Source organism: Chlorocebus sabaeus, chromosome 20, assembly GCF_047675955.1.
Source record: "Chlorocebus sabaeus isolate Y175 chromosome 20, mChlSab1.0.hap1, whole genome shotgun sequence".
Taxonomy (NCBI): Eukaryota; Metazoa; Chordata; class Mammalia; order Primates; family Cercopithecidae; genus Chlorocebus; species Chlorocebus sabaeus.
In genome coordinates this window covers 69,932,196-69,950,396 of record NC_132923.1, presented here as the reverse complement: position 1 = coordinate 69,950,396, position 18,201 = coordinate 69,932,196, and the positions used below count along the sequence as shown (strand labels likewise).

Genomic DNA, 18,201 nt, shown 5'->3' with positions numbered 1-18,201 from the left:
GGCAGGAGAATGGCGTAAACCCAGGAGGCGGAGCTTGCAGTGAGCTGAGATCCGGCCACTGCACTCCAGCCTGGGTGACAGAGCGAGACTCCGTCTCAAAAAAAAAAAGATTTACCAAATTGAGTTTTTATAGAAACAAGGTAGGGGAAACAGTTTTGAAGTCAAATCTGAATTTTAGTTATAGCTCTAGAACTTAGTAATTGTGTGCTTCTGAGAAAATCAAATTTTTGAGCATCTTCTTCTTACATGTAGTATAGGGATAACAATGTCAGCCTTATGGGGCTTGCTTGAAAGATTAAAGGAAAATTACATATATGATAACATTACATATAATGATCTTCAAAGCTGTTTCCCTTCTCTTCCCTGTACTACACAACAAATTAACAGATGAAAAGAAATGTTCAGAACTGAACAGGAAAACGGAAGTACCTATCTTTATACTAATCCAGATGTTCTCAACCCTGTTTTTATGTTAGAATCATTTGGGTAACTTAGAGGTGCTGACTACCAGGGCCTTCATTCATAGATTCTAATTTAATTGTCCTGTGATTGATCCAGGCATTGATCGTTTAGAAGCACCCCAGCCAGGGTTAGTAATGTGACAGTGTTCTTTGGTAGGCATAGGTGAGTTAAATTAAAAGAGGCACAAGATGTGACAATAAAGGACTCTTTTTATAGTAGAAGACATAAAGAGAATTCCATTGTAAGAGTAGAGAAAATTTGTTGTAAGTTTGATTCTTTTTAGAAAACTGATCATGAGAAAGATTGGTTTTTCTTTTAGGTATAGCAATAACTTTATTACATAAAGCATGTCTTTGAAGTTGTACTGGATAAAATGAGATCCTCACATCAGTGGGGTAATAATAGCAGGACAGAGATTTTCCAAATCCTAAGAGTTATCCAAACTTCTAGACCATGATTTTGTACCTTCCATGCCCAATTTTGAAAATGTCAGTGTGTTCTTAACATTTAGCCATCAGACAAAAGAGGGTACTGTAATCTTGGTCTCCTTGCATTGTGAAATTTCACCAGTGGTAGTTTCCAGTTGCTTTTCAGAACAGCCAGTTTCACTTAATCTGTGATTTGACTATATAGATTTGATTACTGGATTTCCTATTTAATTATATTTGTGGGAGGAGGTTTTTCATTTTGTATTGTTTTAATGAAAATCAAACCATAACCTGCTTTATCTATTTTGTTTAGAGTTTCTTTCATTTGGCCCCTGCTGAGCTTTATACAAACCCTTTTTGTTATTTTTCTTAACTTGAAGCTCTGTTTTTCAGACTTCAGTGTATGTCAGAATCACCTAGAGAGCTTATTAAAATACCAATGACTGAGTCCTGTCCCCAGAGTTCCAGTAGGTCTGGGGTGGGACCTTAGCATTTGCATTTCTAACAGTTTTCCATTAGCTTGTGTGTGGTGGCATGTGCCTGTAGTCCTAGCTACTCAGAGACCAAGGTGAGAGAATTGCTTGAGCCTGGGAGGTCGAGGCTGCAGTGAGCCATGATCACTCCAGCCTAGGTGACAGAGCAAAACCTTGTCTCAAAAAAACAAAAATTTCATAGGTGACACTGATGCTATGCTGCTCATACAGGGATCATATTTTAAGACCACTGTCTTAAGTGTAGATACTCTGAAAATATCTGAATTTGACTTTGTTTTTTACGTGTTTTGCAGTTATCTTACTAATGGAGTTACCAGAATTCACTTTTTTGTCTCTATATTTTGAAGTAAAGTTTGTATTTATTGTTTATGTTGCATTTCACCTCATTATTATTACTAATATTTTCATCCAGTCATTATTTGTCATTCATCTTCACAAAGGTACCTCTGAGGTAGTTGTTTTTGTATTTTATGACAGAGAAACCAGGAACAGTTTACTAAGATGGTAAGGCTAGAAAATGGATATAAAATCTGTTACTAGATCTTACTAATGTTTTATGTTATTTTTAAAATAGGAGATTATGGTGGGCTCCATGTTTCAAGCAGAAATTCCAGTTGGCATTTGTAGATACAAAGAAAATGAAAAAGGTGGGTTATTAGTAAAGTTACATAGCTGAATTTATGCTTTCAGTGTAATGAACTGTTACTTCATGTGTAAAATGTGATAAGAACATGACAGCCTATTAAGTAACCCCATTGTAACCCCATTGGTTTGTGAAAGAGAACCCTTCATTATTCCTGTGAGAAGAATGTTTACTCAGTTTTTTCAGTTTGGTCTATAGAAGCCTAGCCAGAAAAGGAGAAAGCAAATGCTTTTTTTCGTTTTAAAAGTGACTTACAATGTCTCAACAGTTTTTTTTACCTTTTTCCCCGTATTTTCAGTGCTCTAAACTTTAACCCTTTTCTAACCTTTATAATTCAGTTTTTAAACGTCCATTTTATATCAATGAAAGGCATAAAAACAAACGAGAGTGAGTAACTGACATAAAAAGCTCATTTGCTCCTAAAACTTTCAGTAAGCAAAATGGAATGCTTATTAAAATGGAGTACTTTGGGCCAGGTGCAGTGGCTCACGCCTGTAATCCCAGCACTTTGGGAGGCTGATGCAGGCAGATCACAAAGTCGGGAGTTGGAGACCAGCCTGACCAACATGGTGAAACTCCATCTCTACTAAAAATACAAAAATCAGCCCATCGTCGTGGCGCGCGCCTGTCATCCCAGCTACTCAGGAGGCTGAGGCATTAGAATCACTTGAACCTGGGAGGCGGAGGTTGCAGTGAGCCAGTATTGTGCCACTGCACTCCAGCCTGGGTGACAGAGCAAGACTCCGTCTAAAAAAAAAAAAAAAAAAAAAAGCAAAAATGGAGTACTTTGATGTTTGTGTGTGTGGTTTTTTTTTTTTTTTTTTGAGATGGAGTCTCGCTCTGTCGCCCAGGCTGGAGTGCAGTGGCCGGATCTCAGCTCACTGCAAGCTCCGCCTCCCGGGTTCATGCCATTCTCCTGCCTCAGCCTCCTGAGCAGCTAGGACTACAGGCGCCCGCCACCTCGCCCAGCTAGTTTTTTTGTATTTTTTAGTAGAGACGGGGTTTCACCGGGTTAGCAAGGATGGTTTCGATCTCCTGACCTCGTGATCCGCCCGTCTCGGCCTCCCAAAGTGCTGGGATTGCAGGCTTGAGCCACCGCGCCCGGCCTGATGTTTGTGTTTTAAAAATAATTTGGGAAAACAACTTCTATACTTAAATTTCATTTTTTTTTTTTTTTTCATTTCATTTGAAAGTCCTGAAGTAAGTCATACTTACAATAACATAATACTTGAAGGGATTTTTTTTGGTTTTTTGTTTTGGTTTTTTTTTTTTTGTGAGACGGAGTCTTACTCTTGTTGCCCAGACTGGAGTGCAATGGCATGATCTCAGCTCACTGCAACCTCCACCTCCTGGGTTCAAGTGTTTCTTCTGCCTCAACCTCCCGAGTAGCTGGGATTACAGATGTCTGCCACCACGCCCAGCTAGTTTTTTTGTGTTTTTTAGTAGAGATGGGGTTTCGCCGTGTTGGCCGGCTGGTCTCAAACTCCTCACCTAGTGATATGCCTGCATCAGCCTCCCAAAGTGCTGGGATAGTCTCAATCTCCTGACCTCGTGATCCACCCGCCTTGGCCTCCCAAAGTGCTGGGATTACAGGCGTGAGCCACTGCGCCTGGCCGAAGATTTTTTTTAAAGAGGCTGTTTCAGATTATTCACTTCATGTGAGTTCCAGAAAGAATGCTGTGTATGTGTCCTTTTTTTTTTTTTGAGACAGAGTTTAGCTCTTGTTGCCCAGACTGGAGTGCCATGGTGCGATCTTGGCTCGCCGTAACCTTTGCCTCCCGGGTTCAAGCAGTTCTCCTGCCTCATCCTCCCAAGTAGCTAGGATTACAGGCGTGCACCACCACGCCTGGCTAATTTTGTATTTGTGGTACAGGCGGGGTTTCTCCATGTTGGTCAGGCTGGTCTTGAACTCCCGACCTCAAGTCATTTGCCCTAGGCTTCCCAAAGTGCTGGGATTATAGGCATGAAGCCACCGCGCCTGGCCGTATGTGTGTGTTTAATGAGTTCATGTGCAGTGTGACATCACTCAGCACTAGAAATCTTTATTTCTTTATTTCAGTTTTCTTCACATTTCAACTTAACATACACGAAACCCTTTGGAGTTACATAAATAGAAGTTTTTTGTTGTTTATTTCTTTTTAGCATTCTCTCCAAAAACTTACTTTATATTCTAAGTATGCATCTATCTCAGGGCAAGCAGCAGGTCAGAGGCAGTCAAGGGAACATCACAGGCCAGTACAGTTTTTGTGATAGCAATATGTTTTAATACATCATTTAAATGTTTAATAGCTACCACTTATTTCTCAAGGTAATTCCTGCAATATATAGGAACATTGAAGCTAGCAGTATGGAGTGACTTTATTACATATGGAAATTCTGTACATATATGTTCTGTGAACACATAATTGTGTACCAAAATAAATGATCTGTTGGCTTTTGTATTTATTTTTGTAATTGAAATGTCAGTTTTATGCTTTACTTATATAGTGGTTAGCAGTGTTCTCCATTGAGGTTTTTCTTTCTGCAAATAAATGAAGAACTGAAAGTTAGACATTTCTTTTTATTAAATTTCTTTTCAATTTTGACAATGAAAGATAATAGCACCTATTTTATGTTTATATTTTAGTATTTATATTATTATAAATTTATAGTTGAAAATAGTTTTATTGCAGTATACTTTTTTATTTTAATGTTTGTATTATATATCAATAGTGAATGATCACATTCTCTTATTATTTATGCTTAGTTTTAATTTTTAATTTTTGTGAGTACATAGTAGGTGTATATAATTATGGAGTGCATGAGATGTCTTGATGCAGGCATGCAATGTGTAATAACCACATCATGGCAAATGGTGTATGCATCCTCTCAAGCATTTATCTTTTGTGTTACAGACAATTCAGTTATACTCCTTAGTTCTTTAAAAATGTTGTGCTGTCAACTACTGGGCGTTATTCTATTTTTTTGTACCCATTAATGATCCCTACCTCGCTCTCACCCCTTTCCCACACCGACCTTCCCAGCCTCTAGTAGCCATCCTTCTACTCTATCTCCATGGGTTCAATTGTTTCAACTTTTAGATCCCACACATAAGTGAGAACATGGGATGTTTGTCTTTTCCATGCCTGACTCTTTGCTTAACATAATGACCTTCAGTTCCATTCATGTTGTTGCAAATGACTGGATCTTATTCTTTTTTATGGCTGAATAGTACTCCATTGTGTATAAGTACCACATTTTCTTTATGCATTCATCTGTTGATGGACACTTTGTTTGCCATCTGTGTGTATTGTTTTGAGAAACGTCTGTTCAGATCTTTTGCCCATTTTTAAATCAGATTATTAGACTTTTTTTCAATAGAGTTGTTTGAGCTCCTTATATATTCTATTTATTAGTGCCTTCTAAGATGGGTAGTTTGCAAATATTTTCTCCCATTCTGTAGGTTGTTTCTTTGTTGTTTCCTTTGCTGTGCAAAAGCTTGTTAATGTGATCCTATTTGTCTGTTTTTACTTTGGTTGCCTGTGCTCGTGGGGTATTATTCAGGAAATCTTTGCCCTCAGTCCAGTGTCCTGCAGAGTTTCCTCGGTATTTTATTGTAGCAGTTTCATAGTTTGAGGTCTTAGATGTAAGTCTTTAATCTATTTTGGTTTTTGAATGTGACAAAAGATAGGGGTCTAGTTCCATTCTTCTGCATATGGATATCCAGTTTCCCAGCAACATTTATTGAAGGGACTGTCTTTTCCCAGTGTACATTCTTGGCATCTTTGTCAAAAACGAGTTCACTGTAGGTATATGATTTGTTTCTGGGTCCTGTGTTCTGTTCTGTATGTCTTATTTTTATGCCAGTACATGCCATTTTAGTTACTGTAGCTCTGTAGTATCATTTGAAGTCAGGTAATGTGATTCCTCCACTTTTTTTCTTTCTGCTTAGGATAGCTTTGGGTATTCTGGGCCTTTTATGGTTCCATATAAATTTTAGGAACTTTTTTTCTGCTTCTGTGAAGAATGTCATTGGTATTTTGATAAGGATTGCATTGAATCTGTAGATTGCTTTTGGTAGTATGGACATTTTAACAACACTGATTCTTTGAATCCATGAACGTGGAATATCATTCTTTTTTTTTTTTTTTTTTTTTTTTGGTGTCCTCTTTAATTTCTTTTGTCAATATTTTATAGTTGTCATTATAGAGATCTTTTGCTTGTTTGGTTAATTTCTAGGTATTTGATTTTATTTGTGGCTGTTTAAAATGGGATTAGTCTTTTGATTTCCTTTTCAGAATGTTGACTTTGTGGCATAGAGAAATATTACTGATTTTTATATGTTGATTTTTGTATCCTGCAGCTTTACTGAATTTGTCAGTTCTAATAGTTTTTTTTGTGGAGTGTTTAGGTTTTTCCAAATATAAGATCTTATCATCAGTAAACAGGGATAATTTGACTTCTTCCTTTTTAATTTGGATTGCCTTTATATCTTTCTCTTGTCTAATCTGATTTTTTCATGGTTTAAATTCTAACTTAATATTTTCCATTTTAACAAGATTTTAGGAAGTATACATATGTAATTTTTTTCAGGAATGAGTGATTTATGAAGCTTTCTCATTTTGAGAATTTAAGTGTATTAGTTTGTGTAAGGAGGATAGACTAAACTTAGCAGAATGAGATTGCTTTGGAGGGATTGCTGTGGTAAAGGGGCGCTCCTCAAACTCAAACTTTTGTCAGGATACCCGGAATTTGTCTCCACTTAGGATACCTATACTACAAACCAAATTCGTGACACTATTAGGTAAACTATGCTTTTAGAAATAAAACTTGTCAAAGGGACAGTGCTGATGAGTGCATTCTTGTGGAAAACATTTCACAAGATATTTCTCATGAGTTTCGTGAGCACAGACTTTTTTTTTTTTTTAAGTGCCACAAAACTAAGATATCCTGATATCTTTATTGTAGGGATTACTTAACGAATGGATCAGAATTCTCCTTTTCATTGATACATGGAAACCTCCTTACCTAGTATCTTGGAGAGACACAAATTTTTTCTCTCTGCCATCCGACTTTTTTTATTATTCTCCATGCAGATTATATATTCTTCATTGGTTAGCACTCCTAATTCAGACAGTTAAATAAACATGATTTGTTAGTTATAACAACATTCCAGGCATGCTCCTTTGGACTTTTGTCTGTTTTAGTTACAAAATCTCCTAAGCTACACTTAACTTTCTCCTAAATTCATGTAAGTTATCATTTATACTAACAACAGTGTATTTTAACCTTTTGTGTGCTCATCTTTGTAGCCTTACTAGTAACTAGGTCAATCCTTGCCCCATAGGCACTTAGTAAACATTTGGTGCCTAAGTGAATAGGTGGCTGAATTATTTCCGAGTTAGGGTTTCCTTGTATGGCCTTGTCTACCCTAAAGATCCCAAGAATATAAGTATATTATATAAGAATATAAATTATATAAGAATCTAAATTATATAAGAATATAATTTAGTCTGCAGAGAACAGAGGCTGAGCAGAGAATAGAAATCAATAGCAGTATATCCAGATTCATTTTATCATGGTAGTTTTATTGTATTTATAATTTAGGGGTATAACTAGGATTGTACCAGCAGATTAGAAAAGGAATGATGTTTATTAAGGAAAATTTTCTAAATATTTTCCTTTGAGCTGTACTTTAAACAAAAGTATTTTGGGAAACAAGGAAAGATAGAAGAAGGTTTTGAAGTGTGTGTGGGTGAGGGGACATGATAATTTGTGTGAAAATAATACGGCTGGGCGCGGTGGCTCACACCTGTAGTAATCCCAGCACTTTGGGAGGCTGAGGTGAGCAGGTGACGGGGTCGGATCGAGAACCGGATCATGGGGTCAGGAGATCAAGAACCATCCTGGCTAACGTGAAACTCTGTCTCTACTAAAAAGTCAAAAAATAGCCGGGTGTGGTGGCACATGCCTGTAGTCCCAGCTACTCTGGGAGGCGGAGGTTGCAGTGAGCCGAGATCAAACCACTGCTCTCCAGCCTGGGCAACAGAGCGAGACTTCATCTGAAAAAAAAAAATTCATTGCCTGGTACATAGGATATGCTTAATTAGCTGTTAATTTCTTTTCATAATAAAAGAAACTTTGACACTGTTATTCTTGGTCTCTTAAAGTCAAAATGTTTCTCAGGCTGGCTCCTTCCTGTTGGCATTTACACGTTTGCCTCATCTTTGAAAACAAACCAAAACAACATAAAAACTTTTTTCAACTCGACTCTCTAGCTACTCCCATATCTCTATCATAACTAAACTTTTCAACAGTCTTATTTCTTCACTTTCCATTTTCAGTCTTACCCAGTGTGGCTTCTGCTTCCATCTCTCTACAGAAAGTTCTCACAGCATTCACCTCCTTGTTAGTAAAGCTGGCATAACCTTTTCAGTTTTCATCCTCATCACTCAACAGAATTTAACCAGTCTTTGAAGCTTTTCTTTGAAACACTCTCTTCCCTTAGCGTCTGTAAGGTTACATTCTTGGTATTTCTTCTATTTGTGACTTTCGAATTTTATCCATGTTTTCATCTTATCATTTAGAATTCCACAGGATTTGTCTTAGGTCATCCTCCTCTCCTTACTTTTTGAGTTTTAATTCGATTTAGGCTTTAATCTTATAATGGAAATTATGATGAAACTTAAATACCTTTAAAAAAGTAATGACTTTTGTTTTTGTGAAAGTGTTTTTGTGAAAGTGATACACATTATACACTCAAGCATTACAGAAAATATAAAGTAAAATTTACCTCAAATCCCACCACCAGGAATTAAGCAGTGTTAACATTTGGTGAGCATTCTTCTAGACATTTTTTCAAAAACAGTCGTTACAGTTACAATTATAGGATTTTAATATGTGCCAGAATGATTGTAAAGTGCTTTAAATCCTTAAAACTATGTGGTAGAGTTACTGTTACCTCCTTTCACAGATGAGACAGAAAGGAAGTAATTTGCCCAAGGTCATCATACACATAGTAAGTGGTAGTATTCAAACCAAGAGAGCTTGGAATTTGGTAAACTTAAGATAAAGTCAGACTGGATCTGCAGGGGGCATAAAGTGGTACCTCCTCTTTGTTTAAATTGTTTAATTCACTTAAACTATAGTTGTTGCCCAAGAAAGAAGTCAGGCAAGCAGTAGAACCACACTATACTTCAGTTCTCAACATTTGGCTCTGAGTTGTTTATTTAGTAATATGTTTTAACACAGACTCTGTCAGTTTTTAGAAATTTTTTTAACACTGTCTTTTACTAATTTAGTATATGAAAATGATGATCAGCTCCTGTGGGACCCTGAGTACTTACCAGAAGATAAAGTGATTATATTTCTTAAAGATGCGTCTAGAAGAACAGGTGATGAGAAGGGTGTAGAAGCAATTCCTGAAGGATCTCACATAAAAGACAACGAACAGGTATGTGAATAAGAAACAACTATTAGAACTTTGCCATACACATTTATACATGTAAATGCTGTCACTTGCATTGTTGTTATTCTGTCCACCCTATTTTTTATAACATTATCGACAGGGAATCTGAGGTTATAATCCCTGTAAGATACTCCTTGTTACCACACTGACTTCATTGGTGTGAAGCTCAAAACCGAAACAAAAACCTGATGTTTTATTTTGCCCGTATATACTTTTCATTAGGCTTTTTAAAATTCCTTTGGCTATCCCTAAGAATCTGTGGATATCAAGTTGGACTTCTCACCTCAGATAATGTTATGTACATGGTAAGACCAGAGCCTACCATGAACCTATCTTTTTTACCTTTTTAATCATTGTTTTTCTTTTCTGATTTGTTTAAAATTATAGGAATCTCAAGAAGCCACAAAGAAGGGATTTTCATTGATATAAAATGAATTCTTTTTAGTTCCTTGGATACTATGGCCACCAAGTTTTTACATATCCTACTTTGTACATATTTAAAGGTAGTTAATTTATCAGGATCGAATTCATATTTGTTTTTCTTTGGAGTTCTAGTCACTAAAGTTATTTGCCCTCAAAAAGAATGAGAACACTGGATTTTTGAAAAACCTTTACTCTTGTAGCATTGAACTGTTTATAGTCCTTGTCACATATTCAAGCCTTTTATTTTTCTAGGCTTTATATGAATTGGTTAAATGCAATTTTGATACAGAAGAAGCATTGAGAAGATTAAGATTTAATGTAAAAGCAGCTAGAGGTAAGTATAGTTTTTATTTATTTTCATGATTTGGCAGACATTTTAAAATTAAGCTTTTCAGTTTACCTAGGTATAATAGCCTAAACTTAATAATACTGTTTTTTCTGAGTTTGACAAATATTTACAAAATACCAAGTATTATACAAGTCGCTATGGGGAGTGGGATTAAGACTGTTCCTTCCTCCTTTGTGGGAAAATACGATCATGTAAGTAAAAATGTAAAAATTTATACTGTCTTATGCATTCAAGGCATATTTATAAATATTTTCTTATTTGATCTTGATAATTGCCCTGTGAACTAGGTAGTATGACAGATAATACCTTTACTTAAAGGTAAAAATTGATGAGCCTGAGATCTCTGAACTGAAGTAACTTGGCTAAAGCAAACATAATTCATCAATAATGAAGCCATGACTACAATTTGGATTTTTCTTTTTTATACTAAATCTGGCTCCTACCCCCCTTCACTAAGATTACTACTTATATATATATATTTAAGTAACAAATGAGAGATATTTATTTAACAAAAATTTGAGTGCCTTCTGAGTTCTGAGGATGTAACTATAAGCAAAGTCCCTTCCCCTTGTGGTGCTTAGAGCTTAGGTAGGGAAACTGGAAAACAGCTGATGCATTCTTCAAGGAAAATTAGAGGGTGCTATTGAAACCTGTAGTAATGGGACTTAACCTAGTTGGGGGAGAGGGTAGTGCTTTTAGGGAAAGCATTCAGAATGAAGTGATATTTGTGTTGGGATGGGAAAGAATTATCTCAGTGAAAGGGGATGAGGTGGAGGCAAGAAATAATTATAGGCAAAGGAGAGACACCATGCACAAAGTCTGAAGTAAGAAAGAACGTGGCAATTTTAAAGAATTGAAAGGTGACTAAGATAGTTTGATCATGAAGCTTTAAGAAGACAGTGGCCCAAGTTGAAGCTTGAGAGGTAGGGACCAAATCATTCAAAATCTTATTAAATAAGGAATTGTTGTCACTTTATCTTTTGCAACAATTAGTAATAGAGCTCAGGAGTAAAATGTTTCCCTCATTTTTACCAGAAAGTTAAGTTTTCATTTGTAGTTTTGTTTTATGCAATATTTGGGGGAATATTGCTTAACAGTTTGTTCCTCCCATCTTGTCAGAGGAATTATCTGTTTGGACAGAGGAAGAGTGTAGAAATTTTGAACAAGGTCTGAAGGCCTATGGAAAGGATTTTCATTTGATTCAGGCTAATAAAGTAAGTAATGATAATCTCTTTTTTGCAAAAAGAAATTTAGTTGAACAACTCAAATGGTCATGTGTCTTAATATGCTATGTTGTATAGTGTTAAAGGTTTCATCATTAATATGACAATATTTTGGTATTTAGTGAGTAATTACAGTAAAGCTGCCTATACTTCCTAACCTATAATTACCTGTTGGTGACTGTTTTCAGTGCATCATATTGCAGGTGTTTAAGAATTGCACTCATTTACAAGCATGTTAATCATCTAGTTGGGGTGTGTATGTGCAATGCAATTCTTTATAGCTGTTGTCCACAGTCTGTGACTAAATATTTTATGGAGGGCCTTTGAAATAATTTGGAAACTTTAAGGCACTTTCAACATGACATTATTTGCAATTAAAATATTTATTACATTTGCTTAAATCCTGAGTGGTCTAAAATCAAATACTTAATATTTAACTTAGTTTTAGTCAACATTTAATTTAATTTTGTAGAAGCTTCTGTGTCAATAAATCAGCTTTATATTCTTATAATTTGAGGATTTTATTTAACATAATCGTTTATCATTTCATGTTGATAATATCAGTCATGTAATTTATACTCCAAATAACTTTATAATTACTTACAAATTTGTTTTAGGGCTTAATTCTTATAACCGAAATTAGGTATGATTTTTAATAGTAACTATATAATTATGTAGAATAGAAAAATGTGTTGTTTCCATGAGTAACACATTAGGACAACAGATTAGGACAGGCAGAATTAAAGTCTTGGAGATTAAATGTAGGAAATTCCTAGGCTTATGATTATCACATTATTTTTAGTTAGTAGAAATGACAAGGGTATTGGTTTATGTAATTCCTTAAAGATAGCTTCTAAGTTTTGTGTCGTAGCTTGTCCAGGACCTTGTTGAAAGTACCTGGGCTTGTATCTGAGGCTCTGAATAGTCTTATACCACATCTGTCTTTTTATACATCTGGGTGTGATTGGATTGTATCCAGTTGATTTTTTTGACACATATTTAATATTTTTTGTTATTAATAAAAGTTATTTACAAACCCTGTGGGTTCATTTCTTAAATTTTGTCGTGCATTAACTAGTTTATTGTTGTTCTTTTTAAAAAAAAAAAAAAAAAAAAAAAAAAAGCAGGAACTGGGCAGTGAAGAGCCCCACTCCCAACTAGTTCTTTCTTAATTATTTTGTTGAATGTTGGCAGTTTACTGCAGATAACACTAATAGATAAATTGTTAGTTTTAGCATTTAGGATAACTTAGAAGACAATGTAGTTTCAAAATTGTATACCCCTAATGTTGTGTTCATATCATCTGATAACCTCAAATATAGTTAACATTCAAGAAATGGGTGCATTATGTGACTGGCCATGTATGTTTTTGATTAAAAAAGAAAAAAGTTCATTGTTTCATGATTGAAAGGGACAACATTTTTGGATGAGGTTTGTTGTTGTTGTTGTTGTTGTTGTTGTTTAGCACTTCTGCTTGAATTAAAGCATTCTAAACCAAACCATGCTGAATTACCTAAGGAAGGGACTCCTGGAATGATAGCTGATGTAACAAGCAGCAGCAACAACCCTGACCAATATGATTTTTTTAAAGGAGCTAAGAAATTACTAGGTGACTTGAAACTTAGAGCCAAATAACATAAGTATTAAAAATATAACCTTGATTTCTTATAAATATTTGGGACAGTGGCATTTAAATGTTACAAGGTAGAAGTCAGCCAACCTCTACATAATATACTAAATTCGTGAACAAAAAGAGGACAGTAATTCTTTAAAAGGGAGAAGAGTACTCTAGTGAAAATATCAGGTTTGTTTTTATATCTGGCAGATCTTAATCATAAGTTCTATTATGAGGACTTTTGTTGAAGATTTTTCATAATCTTAACTTTGCATGCCCCAAAATGACTTTATCTTTTTGCTTTCAGTAAAGTACAGTTGACTTAGCTTGAATCTATCTAGAAATAAGATCCTAGAGGAGACAAAAAAAGAGCTTGAGAGGATGGTTTTTTTTAAAAGTCCTGATTGCTGTCAGTCTCAGAGCAATATGGATCAGAGCTGTAAAGTGCAAACAGGAAGAAAGCAAAATATATGTTGGGTAATGAAGGGTGTCATCAACACTTGTCCTTCAGGTGCAATCAGTGCTATAGAATATTTACTTCAAGAGTAGAAATTTATGGGATGAAGAAGTATGTTGCATCCAAAACACATACACACACAGGATTTCCTTTTAAATTGTTAGTATTGCTGGTGCAGTGGCTCATACCTGTTATTTCAGTACTTGGGGAGGTTGAGGCAGGCAGATTGCTTGAACCCAGGAGTTCAAGAACAGCCTAGGCAACATGGCAAAACCCCATCTCTACAAAAAATAGAAAAATTACCAGAGTGTGGTGCCTTGCACCTGTGGTCCCAGTTATTGAGGGGCTGAGGCAGGAGGTTTTGCTTGAGCCTGGGAGGACAAGGCTGCAGTTACTGGTTTGGCGCCACTGCACTCCAGCCTGGGCAACAGAGCATGACTCTTGTCTCCAAAAAAAGAAAAGAAAAAGGAAAAAAGTTATCAGTATTTTATTTATATACATCAGCCCTAAATCCTCAGCATTTTATGTATGTACATCACCCCTACCACCAGCTCTCCTGGTGGCTAAGTAGCAAAAAGGGATTCTGTCAGCATCATTTAATTCCACAGGCATTTAACATTATGTGAGGGGAACCATTCAGTTGCACAAATAGGTACAGCAAAGTAAGCCACAAGAGTTAACTTAGTAAACAAAGCATTAGCGTTATTATACTTTTAACTAACTGTGGCATCTTCCCAGACTTTCTAGAGAGTAAATTAACTGAGTCTGGATTGCTGTTGGGACTAGTAAGAGAATCTATCAAAAGGGAATGTAAAGATACACTCTCTAGGTACTCGTACTCTGTGAGTAAAAGTATTAGCAAACTGTTTATAACATTTATTTTAACCTGAATGCCACTTCTAGGCTTTTTTTTTTTTTTTTGAGACGGAGTCTCATTCTGTCACCCAGGTGAGAGTGCAGTGGCGTGATCTCAGCTCAGTGCAACCTCTGTCCCCACCCCCAGCCCCCCGGGGTTCAAGTGATTCTCCTGCCTCAGCCTCCCGAGTACCTGGGATTACAGGCACCTGCCACCACGCCGGGCTAATTTTTGTATTTTTAGTAGAGTCAGGGTTTCACAGTCTTGGCCAGGCTGGTCTTAAACTCCTGACCTCGTGATCCACCCCCCTCAGCCTCCCACAGTGCCGGGATTACAGGCGTGAGCCACCACGCCTGGCCAACTTCCACGCATTTTTAATACAGGAGTATATTTTTCTAGTAAATTAGGATGATGGTAGCCTTTTAAAAAGCACAGTGCTATATATCTGAAGACCTGTTGCCAGTATATTATTTCTCTTAATAGACGTTTAGAAAGAATAGCTTTCAACATAGATGCTACAGTGTTGTATTTTATATATAGGATTATATATCAGTTAAAGACTAGCCAAATTTATTTTCAAACTTCAGATGTTTATCATGAGGTAACTTTGTTAAAAAGGAGATTCTTAAAAACAAGCAATTGTTTCTTATAGGTCCGAACAAGGTCAGTTGGTGAATGTGTAGCATTCTATTACATGTGGAAAAAATCTGAACGTTATGATTTCTTTGCTCAGCAAACACGATTTGGAAAAAAGAAATATAATCTTCATCCTGGTGTAACGTGAGTTAATGTTTTCCTTAAGAGCTATGTATACATTTTTGCTAAGCTTTTCTAGATTTTTCTTGAGTTATGATTTTGATAATCTTGCTTTTATATACTTGATCGTAACCAGAAGGCCAAGAAGCGATACAATCTTGCTTTTATAATATACATTAGACTTTACCATCTATTATATCTTCATAAATAAGGCATTTAGACTTTTCAATGTCTTATGAAATATTGTAAACTACAGTTCATATTCTGAGACAAGCATATCATTAAAGCAAGATTTAGAATGTATATTTTTAATACACCGTTGAGAAGAAATGGATCAGAACAGCTGTGAAACCGTGTTTTTCTTAAATTCAGTTCCATTCAGTATAAGCACATACAGATTTAATCTTTTTGTTTTTTTTTGAGACGTAGTCTTGATCTGTTGCCCAGGTTGGAATGCAATGGTACAATATGGGCTCCCTGCAGCCTCCGTCTGTTGGCTTCAGGCGGTTCTCCTGCCTCAGCCTCCCGAGTAGCTGGGATTACGGGTGCCCGCCATGATGCCTGGCTAATTTTTAAATTTTCATCAGAGACAGGGTTTCACTGTGTGGACTAGGCTGTCTTGAAGTCCTGACCTCAAATGATGCACCTGTCTCGGCCTCCTAAAGTGCTGGGATTACAGGTGTGAGCCACTGCACCTGGCATACAGTTTTTTATAGAGGAAAAAAAACATGTATATGGTGACTTTCCTTTTCCTAGCTTTCCCGAATCTTTCCTCTAACAAGTAATATTTGAGAATTAGTAATGCAACTCTAGCTTAGTCCCAGTGACAGATATGGGTTGTTACATCCATTCTTTATGTAAAATGTCTGATATGCCTAATTTATTCCCATGTTAAGAGAATTTATTGTCTTCCACCTCATTCAGTCTAGCTTTGGAGTGAAACATTCCACTACCACTGGCAATTTGTTACTTAAATAGAAAGAGTATTGAACTCCTTCTCTGTCATGAATTGCTTTAAAATGGTGATTGTTATGGTGGAATTAACTTTACAGCACTATCCTTAATTATTCCCTAATGTTTACAGAATTAAAAAGTAATGCAAAGCTGTGACTTAGTCAAGGTTCTCCAGTAAAGATGTTCTTAAAGCTGACCAAATAATTACCTTTAAAAGATGTGCTTGTGCTGGGTGCAGTGGCTCACTGCGGTAATCCCAGCACTTTAGGAGGCCAAGGCGGGTAGATCACAAGGTCATGAGTTCGAGACTAGCTTGACAAACATGGTGAAACCCCGTCTCTACTAAAAATACAAAAATTAGCCAGATGTGGTGGTGCACGCCTGTAGTCTGAGCTACTCGGGAGACTGAGGCAGAAGAATTGCTTGAACCCAGGAGACGGAGGTTGCAGTGAGCCGAGATCACACCACTGCACTCCAGCCTGGGCAACAGTGAAACTCCGTCTCCAAAAAAAAAAAGAAAAGAAAGATGTGCTTGTGTGCTTATTTGATCTTGCTCTTCAGAGTCCTAGATTGCACTGTTTCTTTGTCAAGTTCATTTGTAGGTATCTCTGCTGGTCACTTCCTTAGAAGGTCAAATGCTCTAAAGCCCACAGTAAAATAATCTGAAAGGGAATAAATGGGTATGATTCACCCTTGGAAATCACAGGACAATGGACTGTGTACATCATTCCCCATTATTCAAAGCTGGTGATTGCTAAAGTGGAATTTCATAAATAGCAGTATTCCAAATTTTATCTCATTGCTTAATATTAAATTTATAGTTAATTTTTTTTATTAGTAGTATTCAAGCATAATAATGTAGAATTAGATATAGCTAGCTATCTAATCTGCAGATATATCTTAAAATAGTCATGGTTTTCAAGCTGTTATATAGGGAAAAGCAATAGTAACATCTTTTATTTTTTTCAACCATTTCAGAAATAATGTTCACACATGAGCTACAGTCAGTCTGTAATCATCAGCAGTAACCACATAAAAACGGCCATGCTGGGTCAGACCCATGGTTCATCCAGTTTTCTCTTTCAGAAAGCATCACCAAAGTGTGGGCTGGCTTAGTTGGTCGACCCTCTGTGATATCAAGCTCAACAGGTTAGGTAGGGATGTGCCACCAAATGTTCTAATTTCTCTAATGATCTCCCCGTAGCTTCTGAAAACTTTTTGAAGATACTTTTATCTGTAACTTTGATGACTCTTAAGGTTAAATATTCTGTAGGTAGAGTGGCCACAGTTAAAAGTAAACAATATCTTAATAGTGGTCACCTGGTATAATGGTATGAAGTGAACTAATGTGTTTTTCCCTTAGGCAGGAATACCATGGTTTTGTAGGCTTCAGTTGTAGCCCCACTGGGTTTTTTAATAAAGTTTATTTAACTGAAAGAATCATACTTTTGTACTGAGACTCTTCCCTTTTAGCTGTGTTATGTCTTCTATAAGAAGCAGTGACCAAATAGTACATTTCTTTCCAGATGGGGATAAATTTTTCTGATTTGCTTCCAGAACCATCTCTTCCTGTTAATAGCTGCACTTTAAGTGACTTCATAAAACATTAAGCTAATGTGTTCAGAGAGAAATTTGAGTGAATTATCTCATCCTCCTTTTTAGGTCAAAATCCATAATTCAGAGCACATTATCCTGAAAGTCATTTGTTCATTTTTTCATTAAATTGTTGACCTTCCATTTGTTCACCAGAATGAAACACATCTTCCCCTTTTCTGCCTACAAACAGCCTTTGAAAGATTCTGCTACACATTGTCCCTATTTGCTGGAAGAATTGGGAGCCCTATTGGAGATTTCATTGTAAAATATTCAGCTTTCCAAATAATTTTTCCACAAACTAAAAATTAACTCAGCGTAACTTTGGTTACCTGAATGCTGCTCCAGCTTTCTGGATGGTTTGTCTGATTCTGCCCTTTCCTGAACATTCTGGATGCTGTTAATCTTTAGGAAATATTGATAATAATAATTACTATCCTTCCACAGAATTATGGACTATATCCAGAAATTAAAAATAATTTTGATATCAACTCTTGTTTC

At 36.2% G+C, this 18,201-nt stretch overlaps 1 protein-coding gene across 12 annotated transcripts in view; it reads left to right on the top strand.

The window, feature by feature from the left end:
- The window catches only part of MIER1 (MIER1 transcriptional regulator), a 63,530-nt gene that overhangs the window by 37,276 nt on the left and 8,053 nt on the right, over positions 1–18,201 (top strand). For all 12 annotated transcript variants that reach the window (XM_007978387.3, XM_007978385.3, XM_007978384.3 and 9 more), the window contains 5 exons: positions 1,959–2,031; positions 9,308–9,459; positions 10,150–10,231; positions 11,366–11,460; positions 15,050–15,177. In XM_007978387.3, coding sequence (XP_007976578.1) covers positions 1,959–2,031; positions 9,308–9,459; positions 10,150–10,231; positions 11,366–11,460; positions 15,050–15,177 — 530 coding nt within the window. The remainder of the gene's footprint in view (positions 1–1,958; positions 2,032–9,307; positions 9,460–10,149; positions 10,232–11,365; positions 11,461–15,049; positions 15,178–18,201) is intronic.